General features: G+C 30.5%; 2 protein-coding genes and 1 non-coding gene across 3 annotated transcripts; 2 read left to right on the plus strand and 1 right to left on the minus strand.

Annotated features, from left to right (window-relative positions):
* Positions 1–2724: 2724 nt before the first annotated feature.
* LOC115700813 (beta-amylase) lies at positions 2725–6616 on the plus strand. The gene is made up of 8 exons (XM_061101945.1): positions 2725–3199; positions 3791–3859; positions 3997–4395; positions 4807–4971; positions 5057–5320; positions 5444–5653; positions 5824–6063; positions 6167–6616. The coding sequence occupies exons 1-8, from the start codon at positions 3002–3004 to the stop codon at positions 6380–6382; spliced, it is 1761 nt and encodes a 586-aa protein (XP_060957928.1). The 5' UTR covers positions 2725–3001; the 3' UTR covers positions 6383–6616.
* A 901-nt stretch (positions 6617–7517) lies between these two features.
* Positions 7518–7590, minus strand: TRNAA-AGC (transfer RNA alanine (anticodon AGC)). The gene has a single exon. It is a non-coding gene; the product is annotated as a tRNA-Ala (tRNA).
* Positions 7591–15331: 7741 nt separating this feature from the next.
* LOC115699518 (STOREKEEPER protein-like) lies at positions 15332–16877 on the plus strand. Its single transcript, XM_030626976.2, has one exon. The coding sequence runs from the start codon at positions 15558–15560 to the stop codon at positions 16668–16670; it is 1113 nt and encodes a 370-aa protein (XP_030482836.2). The 5' UTR covers positions 15332–15557; the 3' UTR covers positions 16671–16877.
* The last annotated feature ends 1896 nt before the right edge of the window (positions 16878–18773 follow it).

Raw genomic sequence — 18773 nt, forward strand, 5'->3', positions numbered from 1 at the left:
GGTTACTTGGTGTTTTTAGGAGATAATCCAATCAACTAGTCAACAAAGAAACAACATTTTGTGGCTCAATCTAGCACTGAAAATGAGTTTCGAGCTTTGGCCAATGCTGCTACAGAGTTAATGTGGATCTAATCACTGTTGCAAGAGTTACATGTACCTGTTCTTCACAGCCCTATCATTTGGGTTGATAATCAAAGTGCAACAGCTTTGGCAGCTAACCCAGTATTTCATGCTCGATATAAACATATAGAGATTGATCTACATTTTGTTAGGGATCAAATTGTTAGCAAGAAATCATTTGTTCGTTATGTCTCAGCTCATGATCAGTATTTCATCTTTGAATTTTACATTCTACTATCTTGCCCATATATGGAGTCAACTTTAATTTTTTTTTTTTTTTTCATTTGAATTATTTTGTAATTTAAGACTTACGAAATATATATATGTAGGGTCCTATAAAATTTAAAGATAAAGTTTGTGGTTATTACATCATGCTAATGATAAACTTAACTAAGTCGAAAGATTTAAAAATTATCTTAGGAATAATGTAAGTATTTGAACTGTCATAAATCTGTGGTTCAAAAAAAAAAAAAAACTGTCATATCTTTATAATTCGAAATTTTGATTCATAAAGAAATTAGCATATAATTTGATATTAACTTTCATATTATATATGGTGTTATGGTGAAAAGATATACTCAATAATAGATGAGATCGATACTGTGCGTGAAGAATGAATTACCTACTTAACTGAGGATATATATGTCATGATCTATAATATTGAATTAAAGTTTATTAACTAGACTAATTCTAATTATTATCAAACTTTTTGAACCAATTGTACTTATTATCATATTTTTAAACTTATTACAATATATAATGTAATAACACTATTATATTTGTAGCTGCATTAGATATATCAATTCAATGTACATGGAATTATCTTAAAAATAATATTTATATTGTAAATTAATGCCTACAATCAATGTAATAGCATTGAGAATTAAAAAAAAAAATTATTATTTTTTTCCAACATTAACATATCTCGGTGGGCTGAATGACCATTGAGCTTGACTAATAACGGGGGTCGAGCCTGCCAAAAATGGTGTAACATAGTGCTAAAATTGTGTTAAATATTAGGCAAGGACCGCCGAGATTAATATCAATAACGGCGGGCAAAGACCGCCGATATTGCTATTAATAACGGCAAGCAAAAACTGCCGATATTACTATTAATAACTATGGGCCAAGATCACCGAGATAGACCCATATTTAATCTAGGCATCGAAATACAGGGCGGGCGTAGACTGCCGAGTTAGAGCAATAACATGGAGCCGAACCCACCAAAATAGCCCTATTTTTTTTGTAGTGATGAGAACTTATATGGTTAGATGAGATTCATTCAGGAATTCTTAATCTTTGAGGTTGTAAGACATTATAATTTATTTTTCAATGAAATTATTCATTACTGTAAAAAAAAATGGCTTTGGTTGGCAGAGTTTTTAAAAGTTGTTTTTAGGCTTCTGAAATTCCAAAAGTACTTCTATTGCATTTGCATGAATGTAAATTTTTGCTTTTAACTTCAAAAAGTTCTCCAAGAAACTAGAAATAGAAAGCAAAAGCTCAGCAAAGAAAATATCACTATATATTATGCCAAATATTCAAATTCAATAACTCTACCAAGTACCAAACAATCTGCCTCATTCTCATACCACATCAGCTATCCAACTCTTCGATTCCCGATAATTAACTGGAAAGGTAATTCTTTGGTGCTTTGTATTTATGATCATTATGATTTTTACCAAAGAAAAGCTTCATGAATATGATGCTTATTATTTTTTATAGAGAAATATTAAAAGGCCACTCGTGCCTAGTACCCTCGTATATGTCAATAGCGTTATTGGTCTAAATATCAGGTCTCATATAATTTAATATAGGGTAAATACTATTTTGGACCCTGTGTTTTGCAAAAGTTACAGATTGGACCCTGTATTTTGTTAAATGACAAAATCGACTCTGTATTTTCTAAAATAGTAAAAATAGGACCCTGAGCTTAATTTTTGACATTTTTTTTAATACAACCAACTTGAAGACAATGCTTAATACGAACAGATACAAAAAATGTAAACAATTTTGTCATAGCACTTTTAGATCGGATTATAATTAAACTTTATTTTGACAAAAAATCAATTCAGAGTCCTATTTGTACTATTTTAAAAAATACAGGGTTCATTTTGTCATTTAACAAAATACAAGGTCCAATTGGTAACTTTTGTAAAACAGAAGGTCCAAAATAGTATTTACCCTTTAATATAATAGTTTTTAGGGAATATCGCTAACTAACATGTCGAAAAGGTGCTAAGCACTACTGGTGCCTGATAGTGAATCTTTAGCGGCACATATAGTGAGAAATTCTGCATCTTAATTATTACATTACTTATGAGTTAAGCGTGGAGTAATACACAATAGACAACTCAACTAATGTTTAATAATTGTTCCTTTTATGTTTTTCAGAAGTAGACGAAGATATTATCATCAAAAGTTTATACAAAATTTGCTTGCGTCCATTTTTTTTCTTTTCAAAAAATTAAAAAGATTGATTGTTAAAAATAAGAAAACAACAAAAGAAAAGATAATGACAAGCGAAAAGGAAAACAAATAAACCATGACCAGGTATATAACTAACGATCCTTATTCACCAAGACATGCAAGCGATCTGAAGAAGCCCACAAACCAATTGTTAATCACTGGCAACTATTCTCCTACCGAACTAGAGGACTCCATTCAACATTTTGTGTATCTAATGATCAAACGTTTAAAAAGAAAAAAAAAACCCAGAGCCATTTCAGGCAAAAGGGGAAGGAGAAAAAAGGGTCAAAAAATCTAATACATGTGTTGTATATATGCAATCCAAAGTTGCTCATTCCTAGCACAAAGGGTTGTCGTTTCAACACATTGGCCACTGATAAGTACCAGAAAAGGGTAACAAGTCATTGTCACCATGACAACCATTATATGTTCAACAACTGGTTGTTTAAGAGAGAAAATAAGGTACTTTGACAAGGAAACTCCATTAATAAACATAATAGTGAGAGAACAAGGAGCAAACCGAGCACAAAATCGGCCATTCAGCAGCATGGTCAGTAGTAGTAGTAGCCATCAAGCTGTGATGTCTGAAATTTCCTGTATGGAAACAAAGGTAAAATTAAACATTATACATAGAAGTAATAAAAAGTTTATTTCAATATTTCTCTTTTTTACTTTGTATATATAAATAACAAAACTTTTCATATGAAAGAAAGACAGAAAAAGTGACAATTAGAGATTGTGTATAAGTTTTTGAATTGAGGATATGTCTGCCACCTGAACCCTTCTAGCTTAAAAAAAATGAAAGAAAGAATAGGCAAGTTAAGGTCACATAAATAATAGATGTTAATTTTGCTGACCAAAAATATCACGCTAGGATTTTATTTTATTTTTTTGATGAAAAATATAGGATTGTGTTCCACTATTCTGCAACGTCAAATTTCGGCTACTGAGCTGATGATAAGGCTAGTAAAGATAATGCATGTGATCAATACAATTATATATGGAAAATTATAGTGGGGCCTGTGGGGGCCACAATAATTGATGACAACTTGTTTATGCAGAGGTATGGTGTTTCTTTATAAAGAGAGCAAGACTGAGAAGAAGTTTGTAGTAGCACCCTCCAATATTCTTCTCCATTTCAATTCTCTGTTAGTAAAGATTACCAATACCAAGTCTCTTCCTTTCACTCCAAAAAATGCAGGCTTCATCTCCCCAGACTTGCAATGAAAAAATGCTAGCAAACTACGTGCCAATCTATGTTATGCTCCCGGTAAGTAACAAAATCCCAGTTCACTACTCACTACTACACATATATTATGAAATTTGATTTTAAAACAGCATGGATAATGTCATTTAACTTCTGGGCTTTTTTTTTTTTTTGGTTTTTTACGTTTTGAATGTTTGCAGTTGGATGCTGTTACGGCTGACAATGTTGTTGGAGACAGAGACAATCTTGAGAAGCAACTGAAGGAGCTGAGAGCGGCTGGTGTTGATGGTGTCATGACAGATGTCTGGTGGGGAATTGTGGAATCTAAAGGCCCAAAGCAGTATGATTGGAGTGGCTACAGGAGCTTGTTTAAGCTAGTTCAAGATTGTGGCTTGAAAATGCAAGCTATTATGTCATTCCACCAATGTGGTGGGAATGTTGGAGATGTTGTTTACATCCCAATTCCTCAATGGGTTCGTGATATAGGAGAATCAGACCCTGATATCTTCTACACCAACCGCAAAGGTAACAGAAACCCAGAATACCTCACTCTGGGTGTGGATAACAAGCCTCTCTTTCATGGCAGAACTGCTGTTGAGGTAAGCTTCAGAAACAGTTTTAAAGTGGTCATGGTTAGGTCAGTAGGCCAACTTGTATGAAACTCTATTAGAACTTTGCTTTATATGAAGACAAATAAATATGTTATTTGAGTCAAGTTGCTGGGAAAGCTTGTTTTATTGAATGATCAAGCAACAGACCAACAACACATATAAATCCCTGTGGAAACTGTAGAAGAGGACAATTTTTTCAGTCACCTAAATAAAATTAAACAGTTAAGAGTTCACTTGAGGGAGTTACATGTAGTCTAAGAGATACATACCTTGAAAAGGGCATGAAATCTATTAGTAGGATTGGCCTACTTTGTCTTAAGAAAACTATACCTGATATTTTGTTTAAAACTCTAAATTGGCGTTTTACTTGCATTGTGATCATTATCTTCTTCTCTGTAGATCTACAGTGACTACATGAAGAGTTTCAGAGAGAATATGTCTGACTTTTTGGAATCTGGGTTTATACTGGACATTGAAGTTGGCCTTGGGGCAGCAGGAGAACTTCGGTACCCCTCTTACCCAGAAACTCAAGGATGGGTTTTTCCTGGTATTGGAGAATTTCAGGTGAAACTGATTTCATTTACTCTGGTGATCCATGTCTAATTCAAGGAATTTTAAGACTAAAACAAGTTGATGTAACATGCTGCAGTGCTATGATAAGTATCTCAAAGAAGATTTTAAAGAGGCTGCAAGTAATGCAGGTCATCCCGAGTGGGAATTGCCGGACGATGCAGGAGAATACAATGACACACCAGATGCAACAGAATTCTTTAAATCAAATGGGACATACACTACTGAAAAAGGGAAGTTTTTCTTGACTTGGTACTCAAACAAACTCCTGAATCATGGGGATCAGATATTGGAGGAAGCCAATAAAGCTTTCCTGGGCTGTAAATTAGTGTTGGCAATCAAAGTAAGTCTTACAATGCCAATAACTATAACATTATTGACACTTAATCATAATGTTCTTTAACTATATAAAACTTATCTTTTTAATAAAATTGATTTAATGGCTCCTACCTTATCAACAAAACAGGTTTCTGGAATCCACTGGTGGTACAAAACTGAGAACCATGCTGCTGAGCTTACTGCTGGATACTACAACCTCAACGATAGAGATGGCTATCGGCCTATAGCAAGGTTGCTTACAAGGCATCATGCTGTTTTGAATTTCACATGTTTAGAAATGAAGGATTCTGAACAGAGCGCAGATGCCAAGAGTGGACCTCAGGAACTTGTGCAGCAGGTATAGCTAGAAAGTAGTCAAGTACTACTCACACACATTAAACAGAGTTTTCTAGCTCATTAGGTTTTCTATTAAACTAGAGTATTATCAGTTATGAAAAATATGAAATTATGACCCAATTAAACCAAAAGCCTTTCTTATATATGATAGCAATTTTTGATTTTGTGTAGGTTTTGAGTGATGCTTGGCAAGAGAAGATTGAAGTTGCAGGGGAGAATGCACTTTCAAGGTATGACAGTGCAGCTTATGACCAAATCCTTCTGAATGCCAGACCAAATGGAGTTAACAAAGCAGGGCCACCAAAACTGAGGATGTATGGGGTAACATACCTTCGTTTATCGAGCTATCTCCTACAACAGACAAACTTCGATTTATTCAAGATTTTTGTGAAGAAGATGCATGCTGATCAGGTAAGCAACCTTAATTTATTTGCTAAAAAAGAATATGCCATTTCAAAGCTAACTTGAATTATATTTCAATTGTCCCCTTACATGTCTTCTTGCGGTTATGCAGCAATACACTGCAGACACAGATAAATACAACCACCATTTAGTTCCTCTGCCGCCCTCAAAACCAAAGATTCCGACGGAAGAACTTTTGGAATCAACGAAACCAATTAAGCCATTCCCATGGAATAAAGAAACAGATATGAGTGTCAGTGGCGGCGGGGGTGAAGGTGGTGGTGGACTTTTTGGTTTCATTACCAGGCTCTTTCCTTGGAATAGATGAAACCACAACCACATTGATAAGGAGTAATGGAAAGTAATCAAATAATGGAAATGGAGTTAAAAGGCCAATGATTTCCGTGCAATGGAAATCTAGTTTTAATAAACGCCATTAACATGGCTATCTAGTACTGTTTCAATAAAAGAATATAAACATCTTGTCCCTGTATAACAACAAATTATTAGTTAATTACATAATGTACATCCAATCTAGTTTTTATAAACACCATTACCATCACGCTATCTAGTACTTATTCTAGTATAAAAAGATTCTAGTACTCATTTGCAAGGTACTAGTATTCTTTATTCAAAACTAATCACTAAAACAATATCTGCATCAGTGAAACTATGAATACTTAAAACATTATTTTATATCTTTCTAAACACAAGCTAAGAAATTATACTTTGGTTTGGTGGGTGACTCAAATCCTGGTCCCTGCTAAGACTTAAACCATTTGGAAAATTGTGGTCCCTTATTTGGAGTAATATAATGTGCTTATAATTATTACTTGTGAAAACCTCTGCCTCCCCTCCAATCTATTTCATATCTATAACCACAGCACTCTACAAATATATAGTTACATAATTATATACATGTCTATATATAAATATCACTTTCCTTAACATGTCATCAAAGAGTCTAACGTGGATAAGGTAACATAGACATTCTTAACATCCAATGCAAGTGCAAAAAAGTTATTGTTTTCCTCTGTAATAACATTATAACAACCTCAAAAGTTTGTTTGAAGAACTCAAATCTCTGTGGAGCATTCTATCAAACAGTATCCAGACTCATGTTAGTAACTATCAATCTCAGTAAGTATATTATAATTGTAGTAAGAGAGTTGATGGGCCTATATTCTAAAAATAAAATGATTAAAATACACTATCAGTAACAAGTGACGACTTAAATAGAATAAAGTAGAGGACATAATCAAATGAAAGAGCATTTATGGATACAAAACAGAACAAAGAATGAATACCAGCCATTATGAAGATAAGCCATAGAGACAAGTATGCATTATCTTTATCTGTTAAAAAAACAATTACAAAAAAGTGGTCACTGGTGTGACACTGAGTCACTGACACTGTAAGCAACCGCATCAGGCCATATAATAAGTCCAAAAAGCATATAATGGTGGAGATGCGGGGTATCGATCCCCGTACCTCTCGCATGCTAAGCGAGCGCTCTACCATCTGAGCTACATCCCCTTATGAATATTCGCTTACACAACACTCATAATACCATAACTAAGGGGTACGCATTTTTAAAAAATCTTACCTTATTGTTTCTTGTACGCATTTTTTTTTTAAAAAATTATGTTACCATCCTAACTTTTTTTTCTTTTGTGCGGCCAAAATTTCTATCTAATACTATGTTGTATAAGATTAAGGACACGATGAAAGGAAGAACTTATAACAACCTCCGTTAGAACATAGAAGCTCATCATTATCACTCGATGGGAGTATGCTACACACATATGGTATCTATTATCTTGTTTTAGAAAATATTGCGGCATAAATAATTATTTTGTTCGTTTTGTTATTAATAAATACTTAAATTTTAAAAACAGTAGCATAAATACTCAAATCATACAACATTCAAAAAAAAATACTCAAATCATGAATATTTGTTACAGTTGTTGGTACCTATTTTAATAGCTAGAGTAATTATTCCAAAAGTAATTTGTGGTATAAATATATAAATTTAACTTTTAGTTGTAAATAAATACTAAGTTTAACTTGAGGGAATTACCTCATATATTATTTTTTTTTTTAACTTTTTTTCAAATTTACGGTTTGGGTTTCTAAAGTAGTTGCAGCGCTAGTTGCAATAGGGGTTTTTGTATGATTTTTTATTGCAATTTAGGTTGCAGCGCTAGTTGTGATAGGGGTTTTCATGTAGAATTCCGTAAAAATGCAAAAAAAAAAAAAAAAAAAAAACTGTTTTGAAATGTAAAAATGAAGAAAAAAAAGCCCCTTTAACCTTTGGCGATAATAATACTAAATTATATTTTTAGAACTCTGTAGGTACCTGACTGTTAAATATCAAGTCATTATCAATGTATCATTTTCTTACTGCTATATATAAATTAATTTTTAAAAATTAAAAATTCATGACCTGGACCAATCAAGGATCATGTACCTACAGAGTTCTAAAAATATAACTAAGGTATAATTACTGCCAAAAATTAAACTTAGGTACTTATTTGCAACAGAGAGTTAAAATTATGTATTTATGCCGTAAATTACTCTTATTCTAAAATGAACACGTGTGCATTCCTAATTGGTCTAATAATTTAAAATTAAAACTAATTAAAATAAATTTGATTTTATTTTGTCTTTTATTTATTTCCTTCTTTCCCTCTGAAACTGAATCTGAAAGAAACACTAGGTTGCGTTTGGTTGGAGGTAATGAAATGGAATGGAATGGAAAGGAAACAATTTCCATTCCATTCCTTTGTTTGGTTGCATTTTAAAGTATTGGAATGGCATTCCAATGGAATGCTCTCTCCACCATTTTGGTGGAATGGCTATTCCATTTTAAAAAGAAAGGAATGACCATTCCAATGTAACAAGAAAAAAAAATTAATTATTTTTTTATCAATTTTTTTTATGCATTTTAAATTTTATTCCATTCCCATTCCTATTCTTATATTTTCATTCCTCCCAACCAAACGCCTCCTAAATCTAAAATTAAATCCCAAAGTCGAACCAGGATATTGACTCACCCCAAAAGTCAAACCCCTTCTAACCTAGAAGCATGTTATTACAACCCATCCCTCTGCCGGTTTCATCACTGTTAGACTCTGACGAAGGGTTGGTTCTCAACTCATACATTTTCTTGTTGATCATTGTCGTCAGAGGGAGCTTCTCCTCCCAATCACTGGCGGCATCATCGTCGTTAAGGTGACTGCTCTCGTCCCAATGCTCTCCCGCACCCAAACTCTTTCTTATGAATTCCACAGAAGTTCCTCAAGTTTGTTTGTCGTTGTTGTTGGTCCACAATCAAAGCCACACATATATCTACCCATTAAAATAATTTTTAAATTTTTATCAATATAAAAAACAAACCCTTTATTCTTTATACGTTATTTTTATAATAAAGGGAGAAAGAAAGAGAGATAAAAGATAGTAGTTTATAATTGTCATAAATATGAGTTAATATAATAACAAAAGAAAATTGTGATGATAGAAGAGAGAAGAAGAGGAGTATGTTCTGGGATGAGTCGGTATTTGGGATTTAGTTTTAGGTTGGAATGTGTTTGAACTCCAAGTGTGATCATATAAACACTATAAAAATAGATTTTGGTGCTCATTTGGAATGAATCAAGTTTTCTATCAAAAAGGCACATTTCTAGATACCCGAAGGCTTATAATTCTCAAAGTTTTCCTTTAGTGCTTAGAGATAGGAAAAAATAAGCTTTTGGACAAAGGTATAATACTTTGTTCAAGTCATAGTGATCCTCACTAATCTACACTCAAGGTTGTGAGTGAATGTATATATATAAATATATATCTTCTTCTTCATTTTATATTATATATATGTTATATATTACATGTGTTGTAATTCATCTATTCTACTTTTTTATATATATATATATAATATATATAGTGTGTGTATATATATTGTATATATGTGTTGTAACATTTATGTAATCAATCTCTTATTTTAGTCATTGTATTATTTTTATAATTGAGTTGTAATTTATCTTGATTTATCTTTCATTGATATATAAAATCTCTAATTAAAAGATTATCTATTTTTAATAAAAGAAGAGATAAATCAAGATTTTGAGAATGCAAGGATAAGACATTTTGTGTGAATGACTTTCACACAAAATATCTTATCCTTGCATTCTCAAAATCTTGATTTATCTCTTCTTTTATTAAAAATAGCGTATTTTGTGTGAAAGTCATTCATGGGTGAACATATATGAGTAATATATATTATATATGATGAGCATAATATAATATACATATATATATATTGTGAAGTTAAATATGTAGAAATAATTATTTTTTATGTATTTATATGAGACATGCATATATAATAAATATTACATGTATATAATCTATATCATACATGTATATTAAAATACTAGTAAAAAACTACGTGCGAGGCACGTATACTAAATTTATGCTAGTTTTTTTCTATGTTATTTGAAAGTGATACAATTAAAAATTAAAGAAAAAATATTATTAATTATTAGGTGATATTATTATTATGTGTATCTAAATAATATATTTTATAATGTTGTCAATTAAAAAGTGAATACCGAATGCAATATATTAGTGGTTAAGAAAGCTTGATGATTTAAATATGTTTTAAGTTAATCCAAAAATAAATTAAAAATTGATGTTCCAATACTTAAAGAAACATTACTTAAATGAGTGTAAGATAAAAAGAAATTAAAAATCAATCTCTAAATTATTTATAATTGAAGATAGCATTTGTCCAAAAATTGTAGATAAGAAAACTAATGATAATCATTGGTGGATTTCAATCTTCATTTGTTTCGATAGAGACAATAGTGTAATTTTTGTCTTTTGCACTTTTCATTCTAGCCGGGTCCGCATATATATGGATTGTCCATTTTTTCGTTGATAAATTGAATATGGTAGTGTCGACAAAAAGTGAAAACCATGTTTAACAAAAAGTGATAGTATTCTATAACAAAATACTATATTTTATGTATTTATATGAGACATGCATATATAATAAATATTACATGTATATAATCTATATCATACATGTATATTAAAATATATATATTATATGTATATGAGATATATAACATATGTATTTGTAAATTTAATATTGATATTATGTGTATGTTACATGAGATGTTGATTAGTAACATATATATATATATATTATATGTTAATATGAGTTATATAGCACGATTATAATATTGATAGTAATATAATAATATTGTTTATTACTATTGATGTAGAGATTATTATCATCTATATTGTGCATACAAAGAATTTAGAATTCTTTCTTCAATAGTGATTTTGAAAAAAGAAATTGTGACATTTGAGAAGTTACATCCTTTGGAAATTAAAAGTGATAATTATCTCATTTTATGAGATAATAATGAGAGTTACACTTATGAGAATTGTTTTGTTATAGCAAGAACAAATAGATCAAAAGTGGATCCAAACTTGTGAAATGAGTTATAAATTGAAAGAACAATTTTAAATTCAAATAAAGTGAATTAACGTGGATTCAAAAAAAAATTATGAAAAGATAACAAAATTAGAGAAATAATTTTAAATCTTAAAATCAAAGTGGTGAACAAAATTGATAAGAATTTTGTTAACTTTAGTGTAATATTTGGGTTAATCTCATTGAGGAGAACTTTAAAACAATGAGTAAAAATAATCATATTATTTTGTAAGTGGTGATGTGAGTTTGATATTTTAGTTTTGTTGAGAAAACTAAGAATGTCAAATGATATATTTTTAATAATGATCTCTAAGAGGTATTTTAGAAAAATGATTAAATTAAAGTTATTTAAATAATGTGGAGATTATTTAGATAACTAATATTGGTGAAAAATAATTCTTATAAAATTTTTACTTTATACTAGAAATGTGGGGGCGAGCCACAAATTAATCAAAATGTGTTAAAGACATTATTAATTAGTTTATTTGATTTTGAAATGAAAATTCAACATCAATTTGGCTATGTGCATATATGTAAAATTTTAACATATTTGGTGTCCAAAATTTAGTGGAAATAATTTTAAGAAGGAAGTTAAAATTAAGAGAAATTATAGAGACAAAGTGGTCTTCTATATTTTAAAATCAAAATATTGTCTTGATAATGAAATGTGAAAGTGTGGGGGTGCATACTCCAATATAAAAAAGTTTAAACATACTTGATGTCTAAAACTAAAATGTGTATATTTGAGACATGCTTAGTGTTTTAAAATAAAATGTAATTTAGATATGTTTGGTGTCTAAATTAGTGTTTAATTTTAATATATTTGGTATCAAAATGATTGAGAATTTGAGTTGTGTAAAAGTTAATCTTTTATGATTGAAATTTTAAACCTTAAGTACTTACAAAGAAAAATAGTCACAAAGTGAACACTATATTTTGACATGCATGATTCACATAGAATCAATAGTGAGAGTTATAACAAATCGTTTAATCTCTGTACAAGATAAAAGTATGAATTTTTGAGGGATGGGACCTAAACTCCCTTAGTGTTTTACTCATTAATGGTAACCTATCTTAATATTAATCAAAATCTAGTATTAAGTTCAATAGGTAATAACAAGTCAATAGAGTGAATGTGGTACTCAAATCTCCACTCTATGGATGAGTACATGTGAAATTTGAGGGTTAAAACCGAATGGTTTTTTAATGGAGCTTAAGCTTAAGAAGTGTCTAAGAGTTGTGAGACACTAAAATTCCACTTATATGGACTAGAGATGGTACCACTTCTTATAAGAATTGAGAGTTATTCTCTAAAGAGTCTATCAATTGGAATTTTGCACATGGTCATTAACGGGTGCAAGAGTGAGACATGCGGTCTCAAGTAAACATTAATAAGGGTGTGTGTTATCACTGGTTTATACTAAAGAAATTACGAAACTTAAAATTTTATCAAATTTTGTGGTAACTACACTAAGGTAAAATTCAAGTCGAAAGATATTTTATCTAATGGATATAAGCAATACTTCTTAAAAGTATATATTTATTCAATCAAAGTGGGAGAATATTATATTTTGATATAATGTTTATTTGATTAAATAAATGTTACAACTGTGTCACACATTTTAATCTAGTGGTGGATTGTTATATTATTTGATAATATAATAAGTATAGATTAAAATGTGATAAATATATTATTGTGTGAATAATATATATTAAGTGCATAGTAAATAAATATGTGACATATGATTTTAACCTACACTTTATAGCCTACATACATATGTTGTAACTTGGAGAGGAGTTACAATTTATTGTCACTTGTAACTCTTTTGTTGATCACACATAATTAGTGTCATAAAAGATTTATTACACAATTTGATTTAAAGAATTCAAAACTATGAAGATATAGTTGTTACAAAATGGATTAATACTTATTTTATGTGAAAGAAATGAAGTGTGGTATGTTTGAATTCTAAGCTTGATAATCTAAACACTATAAAAAGAGGTCTTGGGTGCTCATTTGGAATGAAGTAAGTTTTTTATCAAAAAAATACGTTGCTAGAAAATTCTAAGGCTTGATGATTCCCGAAGCTATTTTCATGAGAATTCCCTTAGTGCTTAGAGATAGGGAAAATAAACTTTTGGACAAAGGTGTAATACCTTGTTCAAGTCATGGTAATCCCCACTAATCTATACTCAAGGTTATGAATAGTGTATATATATATTCTTCTTTATATTATATTGTTGAATATTACATGTATTGTAATTCATCTCTTCTATTTTTTTTTATATATAATATATAGTGTTTATATATATTATATATATGTGTTGTAATATTTATGTAACCAATCTCTTATTTTAATTCTTGTATTGTTTTTACAATTGAGTTGTAATTTATCTTGATTTATCTTGTATTGATATATAAAATCTCTAACAAGTTAATGATCAAGTTTTTGAGCTTATAAAAAACATCTAAAATTTATATGAGTTTTGGTTATTGTATAGTTGGATTTTTTATTAAGAAAATAGTTTTGATTATGTGGAATAAATTGTTTTCTTATTTAATTTTCATAACAAAATTATATTACTATTTTTTTAGTCTTTACATGTTTTTTTAAATAAGCTTTTATAGTTACAACATTTGTGTAAGTAATTGATTATTTTATATAATGAAAAAATAAATTACACTTTCCAGTTTTTGTGACATTTCTTTTTATCTATAAAGGTTTATCCTATATTTTTAAGATTTTTAAAAAAATATCATATTTATTATAATTACATTTGGTGCTATATATATCAAAACATTGATTTTTTTTCTTCATATTTTTGTAAATAGCCCTTTTGTTTGACAGTTTTATAAAAAGGTTGAATGATTGGTTGTAAAATTTAGGAATTATTTCACAAATACACAAAAATAACAAAAAAAAAAAAATAATTATAAAAATATGGTTGTATGAAATTTTAAATATTTTTCCGATTTTTATGATTTTATTTACAGAAAATAAGGTATTTTTATGTTGTTCTCTTATTTATTTGTAGTTGATTTTTTTATTATTTGTATGCTATTTTTTGTTGTGATTTTGATATTGTTTGGATGTTATTTTTTTTGTTACTTTTATGTAGTTTTCTTATTATTTTCATGTTGTTTTTATAAAATACCGTAAAAATATAAAAAAAAAAATGTAATTTTTTTTTTAAAAAAAAGTGTTGTATGAAATTATCACTCAAATTTACATGAATCTATTAATTTTAATTGGGGTTTTTACAAAAATATTAAATTTTGAGTAAAAGTTTACAATTTTACTGTCATACGGAATTTTTTACAAAAATACTATCTTTTTATAAAACAACCGTAAAACAATAAAACAGAACAATTAAAACAATAATGAAATAATTAAAAAACAACCGTGGAACAACCGTGAAAATTTAACACAGTACACACAGTATAAAACTTACACGATGTTTTTGAAAAAAATTCTCCCTCATAATAAAAAAAATAAAAATATTAGAAATTTCAATATACATAGTATACTAATTTTTGCTATTTTTTATACAAAAATACTGCCAGGTGATATTTTTTACTTTTTTACTGTGTTTTTTTTATAAGTTTCATACTGCAGTATACCGTGTTAAGTTTTCACTGGTGTTCTACTAGTATTTTTTAGTTGTTCTACTGTTGTTTTAAGTTGTTCTGCTTTGTGTTTTACAAAATCACAATATTTTTAAAAAGATTTCCATGTGACAGTATTTTTGTAAAAATTAACCCAAATTTCAATATTTTTGTAAGTTTATCATTTAATTTCCGAATCTAATGGGCCTGTACGTATTCATATCAGAGAGGACCTAATATCGCCACATACGTGGGCTTGTTGGAAGCCCTAAAGAAAAGCCTTATATACAGTTCTTCTCCACTCCAACTCCATTCGCCGTTCCTGCAAAACCAAAACTAAAACCAAAACCCTCTCTTCTCTTCTTTTCTATCTCTCTCACTCCCTTGAATACAATTCCCATGGCTCCCAGGCGGCTTAAGGAAGCACCACCTCCTGCTGATTCTTCTTCTGATGAGTCAGAATCTGAAAGCGAAGCCGGCATTGAAGAAGAGAATGGTGTCGCAGCCGAGGCCGATAATGGAGAACGATCTAGTCAACACGAAGAAGACGAAGATGAAGAGGAGGATGATGATGATGATGAAGAAGAAGAAGAAAAAGAAAAACTTTCATTGACTAACACCAAAGAGGAATCTGACTCTGGTTCCGACTCGGAGACGGATTCGGACTCTGTCTCGGACGACACCGCCCCACCTTCGCCGACCACTGCTGACTTCACTATCAAGCCTTCAAAGTCTATTGATGACTCTGTCCAGTCTAAGGTGAAAAAGCCCACGAAGGCCAATGTATCGACTCCTGCCCCAGCATCCACTCCCCCGCCGAAGCGTGCGGCTGAGAAAGACCTTGATGGAAATAACTCAAAGAAGAAGAAGGGCACAGCTGAAGAGGACCTGAAACAGGTATCCTCGCATCAGCGATTGTGGAGTGACGACGATGAAATTGAGATCTTGAAGGGATTGATTGATTATCAGTCGAAGAAAGGGAAAGACCCCACCGCTGATATGAGCGCTTTTCTTGATTTTATCAAGAAAAATCTCCACGTCGATGTGGAAAAGAGGCAGTTGTCGACCAAGATATCCAGGTTGAAGAAGAAGTATTTTAGTAATGCTGAGAAAGTTGAAAAAGGCGAGATTCTTTCGAAGCCTCATGATCGCAAGTCGTTTGAGTTGTCCAAGAAGATTTGGGGTAGTATTAATGGTCATGGTAGTGATGATAGTGGTAAAAGCACTAAGAACAAGTCGAAGCAGATTGTGAGTAATGATAGTGAAGTAAAGACCAACCCTAATGAAGCAGATGACTTCTCGTCTAAATATCCATGCCTGACGGACTCTCTGAAACTTGTAAGTTCCATCTCTGAAAACTTATTGATGCAAGCACTTCCTTTGATGGCAAGTTCCAAGTTGAAGGAATTGGAGAATAAGTGGAGGAAGCTGCACATGGAAGGAATGGAGCTTCAAAACAAGAGGAATGAATTGACTTATGAACAGAGTAAACTTGTATTGAAGTTATTGTAGTCATTCAAGCTAGGATTTTTCTTGTTTAACTGTTGCAGTCTTTCTTTTCTGTTTATTTTTTAAATGTTTTGGATATTTTGATCACAAGGTTGAGATTTTAAGATGTTTTAGGAATTACCAAATTTTGTTGAGGAGGATCATCTTTTTCAAATATCTTGTCAAACTATATGAATTTGTTAATATATATATAGGCCATTTTAACTCTAATTACTGAGCCAAGGCCATTTATTTGTTCACTGCTTTTAATGTGGGGCTCAAACCATCCAGTTCTTCTCTGCCGGCTACTTTCTTTTGCCTTCTCTTTTTTGATTACAATCTTGGTTGTATTTCATAGCCAATAGAGATATGTAATTTCATTTGTTTAAGATTATTTCTACATGTTTATCTGTTTAAATGTTGGCAAAAGAACCAAGAAATAGAAATTGGCTTTGCAAAAAATGTCAATGGCGGGTTTTTGGTTTTTCATTGTGTGTGGCTTTCGGTGTCTTTTTAGATCTTTATATGCATATGCAGCAGGACCATATTAGTATTGCCTTATTATACATGATCCCTAAAACCCATAAAAGAGTAGATTGAATATGGACTTAAATTAGTACATGGTTAAGGCAGGAAACTCTGGTGCTTCTGTTTCTGACTTCAAAAAAGGCAGTAGCTTTGTATAACTTGCATTCATATCATGACACCCCTAAAACATAGGCAAATAACCAAGGGATATGTAATTTCTTTCTTCTGCCTTCTCTTTTTCATTACAATTTTGGTTGTATATCATAGCCAATAGAGATATTGTTATTTCATTTGCTTAAGATTATTTCTATATGTTTATCCGTTTACATGTTGAGAAAAGAGCGAAGGCATAGAATTGGCTTTGCGAATTGTCAATGGCGGTTGGCGGGTTTTCAATTATTGGTTTTACATTGTGTGTGGTTTTTAGTGTTTTTATATCTTTATCTGCATATGCAGCAGGACCATCAGTATTGCCTTGTGCTGCTGGGTGTCTTACCATCATCATTTGCTGCTCCCGCGATCTGTTATATCCATTTTTCTTGAGAGAAACATTGGTAAGTAAGCAGAGGCGCTGAACACAAAATAAATTTGATTCTTCCTAAATTCACTTTTGTTGCAATTGCAAATTCCTTGTAGTGATAATTGGAAGTCAGTTCCAACATTTAGGGAGATGACTTGTGCTTATAGTTGTTAGAGCATGTGTGAAAATTTTATGAGGATAAGCTATTACAGTTATAGAGTAGATTGATTGATCATGTGCGCAAGTGTTCAAATCTATGTGATAATATACCACTTTGCATTTTTTGTTTCCCCTACACCCAAGAACCAGAACTGTTTTTTTTAAGAGGCATCTCAAAGTCTTTGTACAGAAAAAAAAAAAAGGACCACTTGGATTGCTACGTGCCTCCAACCATCACAAAGACAATTATAGGTACAAAAACATCGCCATGCATAAGGGCAAGGGTTATTTACAAAAATATGAAGAAAAAAAACATGTAAGATTTAATAAATATGACATAAAAACTTAATTATACTAAATATGGTATTCTTGTACAAAAACTTTAAAATATAAGAAAAAATAAGGATGAATGCCATGTAAAAGCTTTAAATTGTGTTTTTCTTTTTTCTTTTTTCTTTTACTTTTCTTTTTCTTTTTTTTTTTAAAAAAAAATAAAACACTGAAATAAAAAAAAAATTATCTCAACTGAAGTTTTTTTTTACAGAAGCTGAATTCATACTAAAATAATTTTATTAATACATTAAATTAATAAACCAATTAATTTTATATAATCAAAAATTGGATTCTAAACAAAAAAAACTAGTTACAAATACCAAATTTCATATATAAATTTTACGTGCTTCTTAGAAGCTCTAAGACTTGATCACCAACTCACTACTAAAACTAAAATCAAGAGACTAAAATTAAAACCAATTACAAATTTTTGAGAAAATAGAATGAGAACATTCGACAAAATAGCTATCATTGTCAAAAAAGTCATTATAGTTAGACATCGAAGTTGTCACCGATGTTGGACGTTAGAGTTGCATCGGAGTTGGAGCTTTGAATTTGACAATGAAAAATCAGTAATATTTATCAGT

The sequence above is a fragment of the Cannabis sativa genome, chromosome 8 (genome assembly GCF_029168945.1).
Source record: "Cannabis sativa cultivar Pink pepper isolate KNU-18-1 chromosome 8, ASM2916894v1, whole genome shotgun sequence".
Taxonomy (NCBI): domain Eukaryota; kingdom Viridiplantae; phylum Streptophyta; class Magnoliopsida; order Rosales; family Cannabaceae; genus Cannabis; species Cannabis sativa.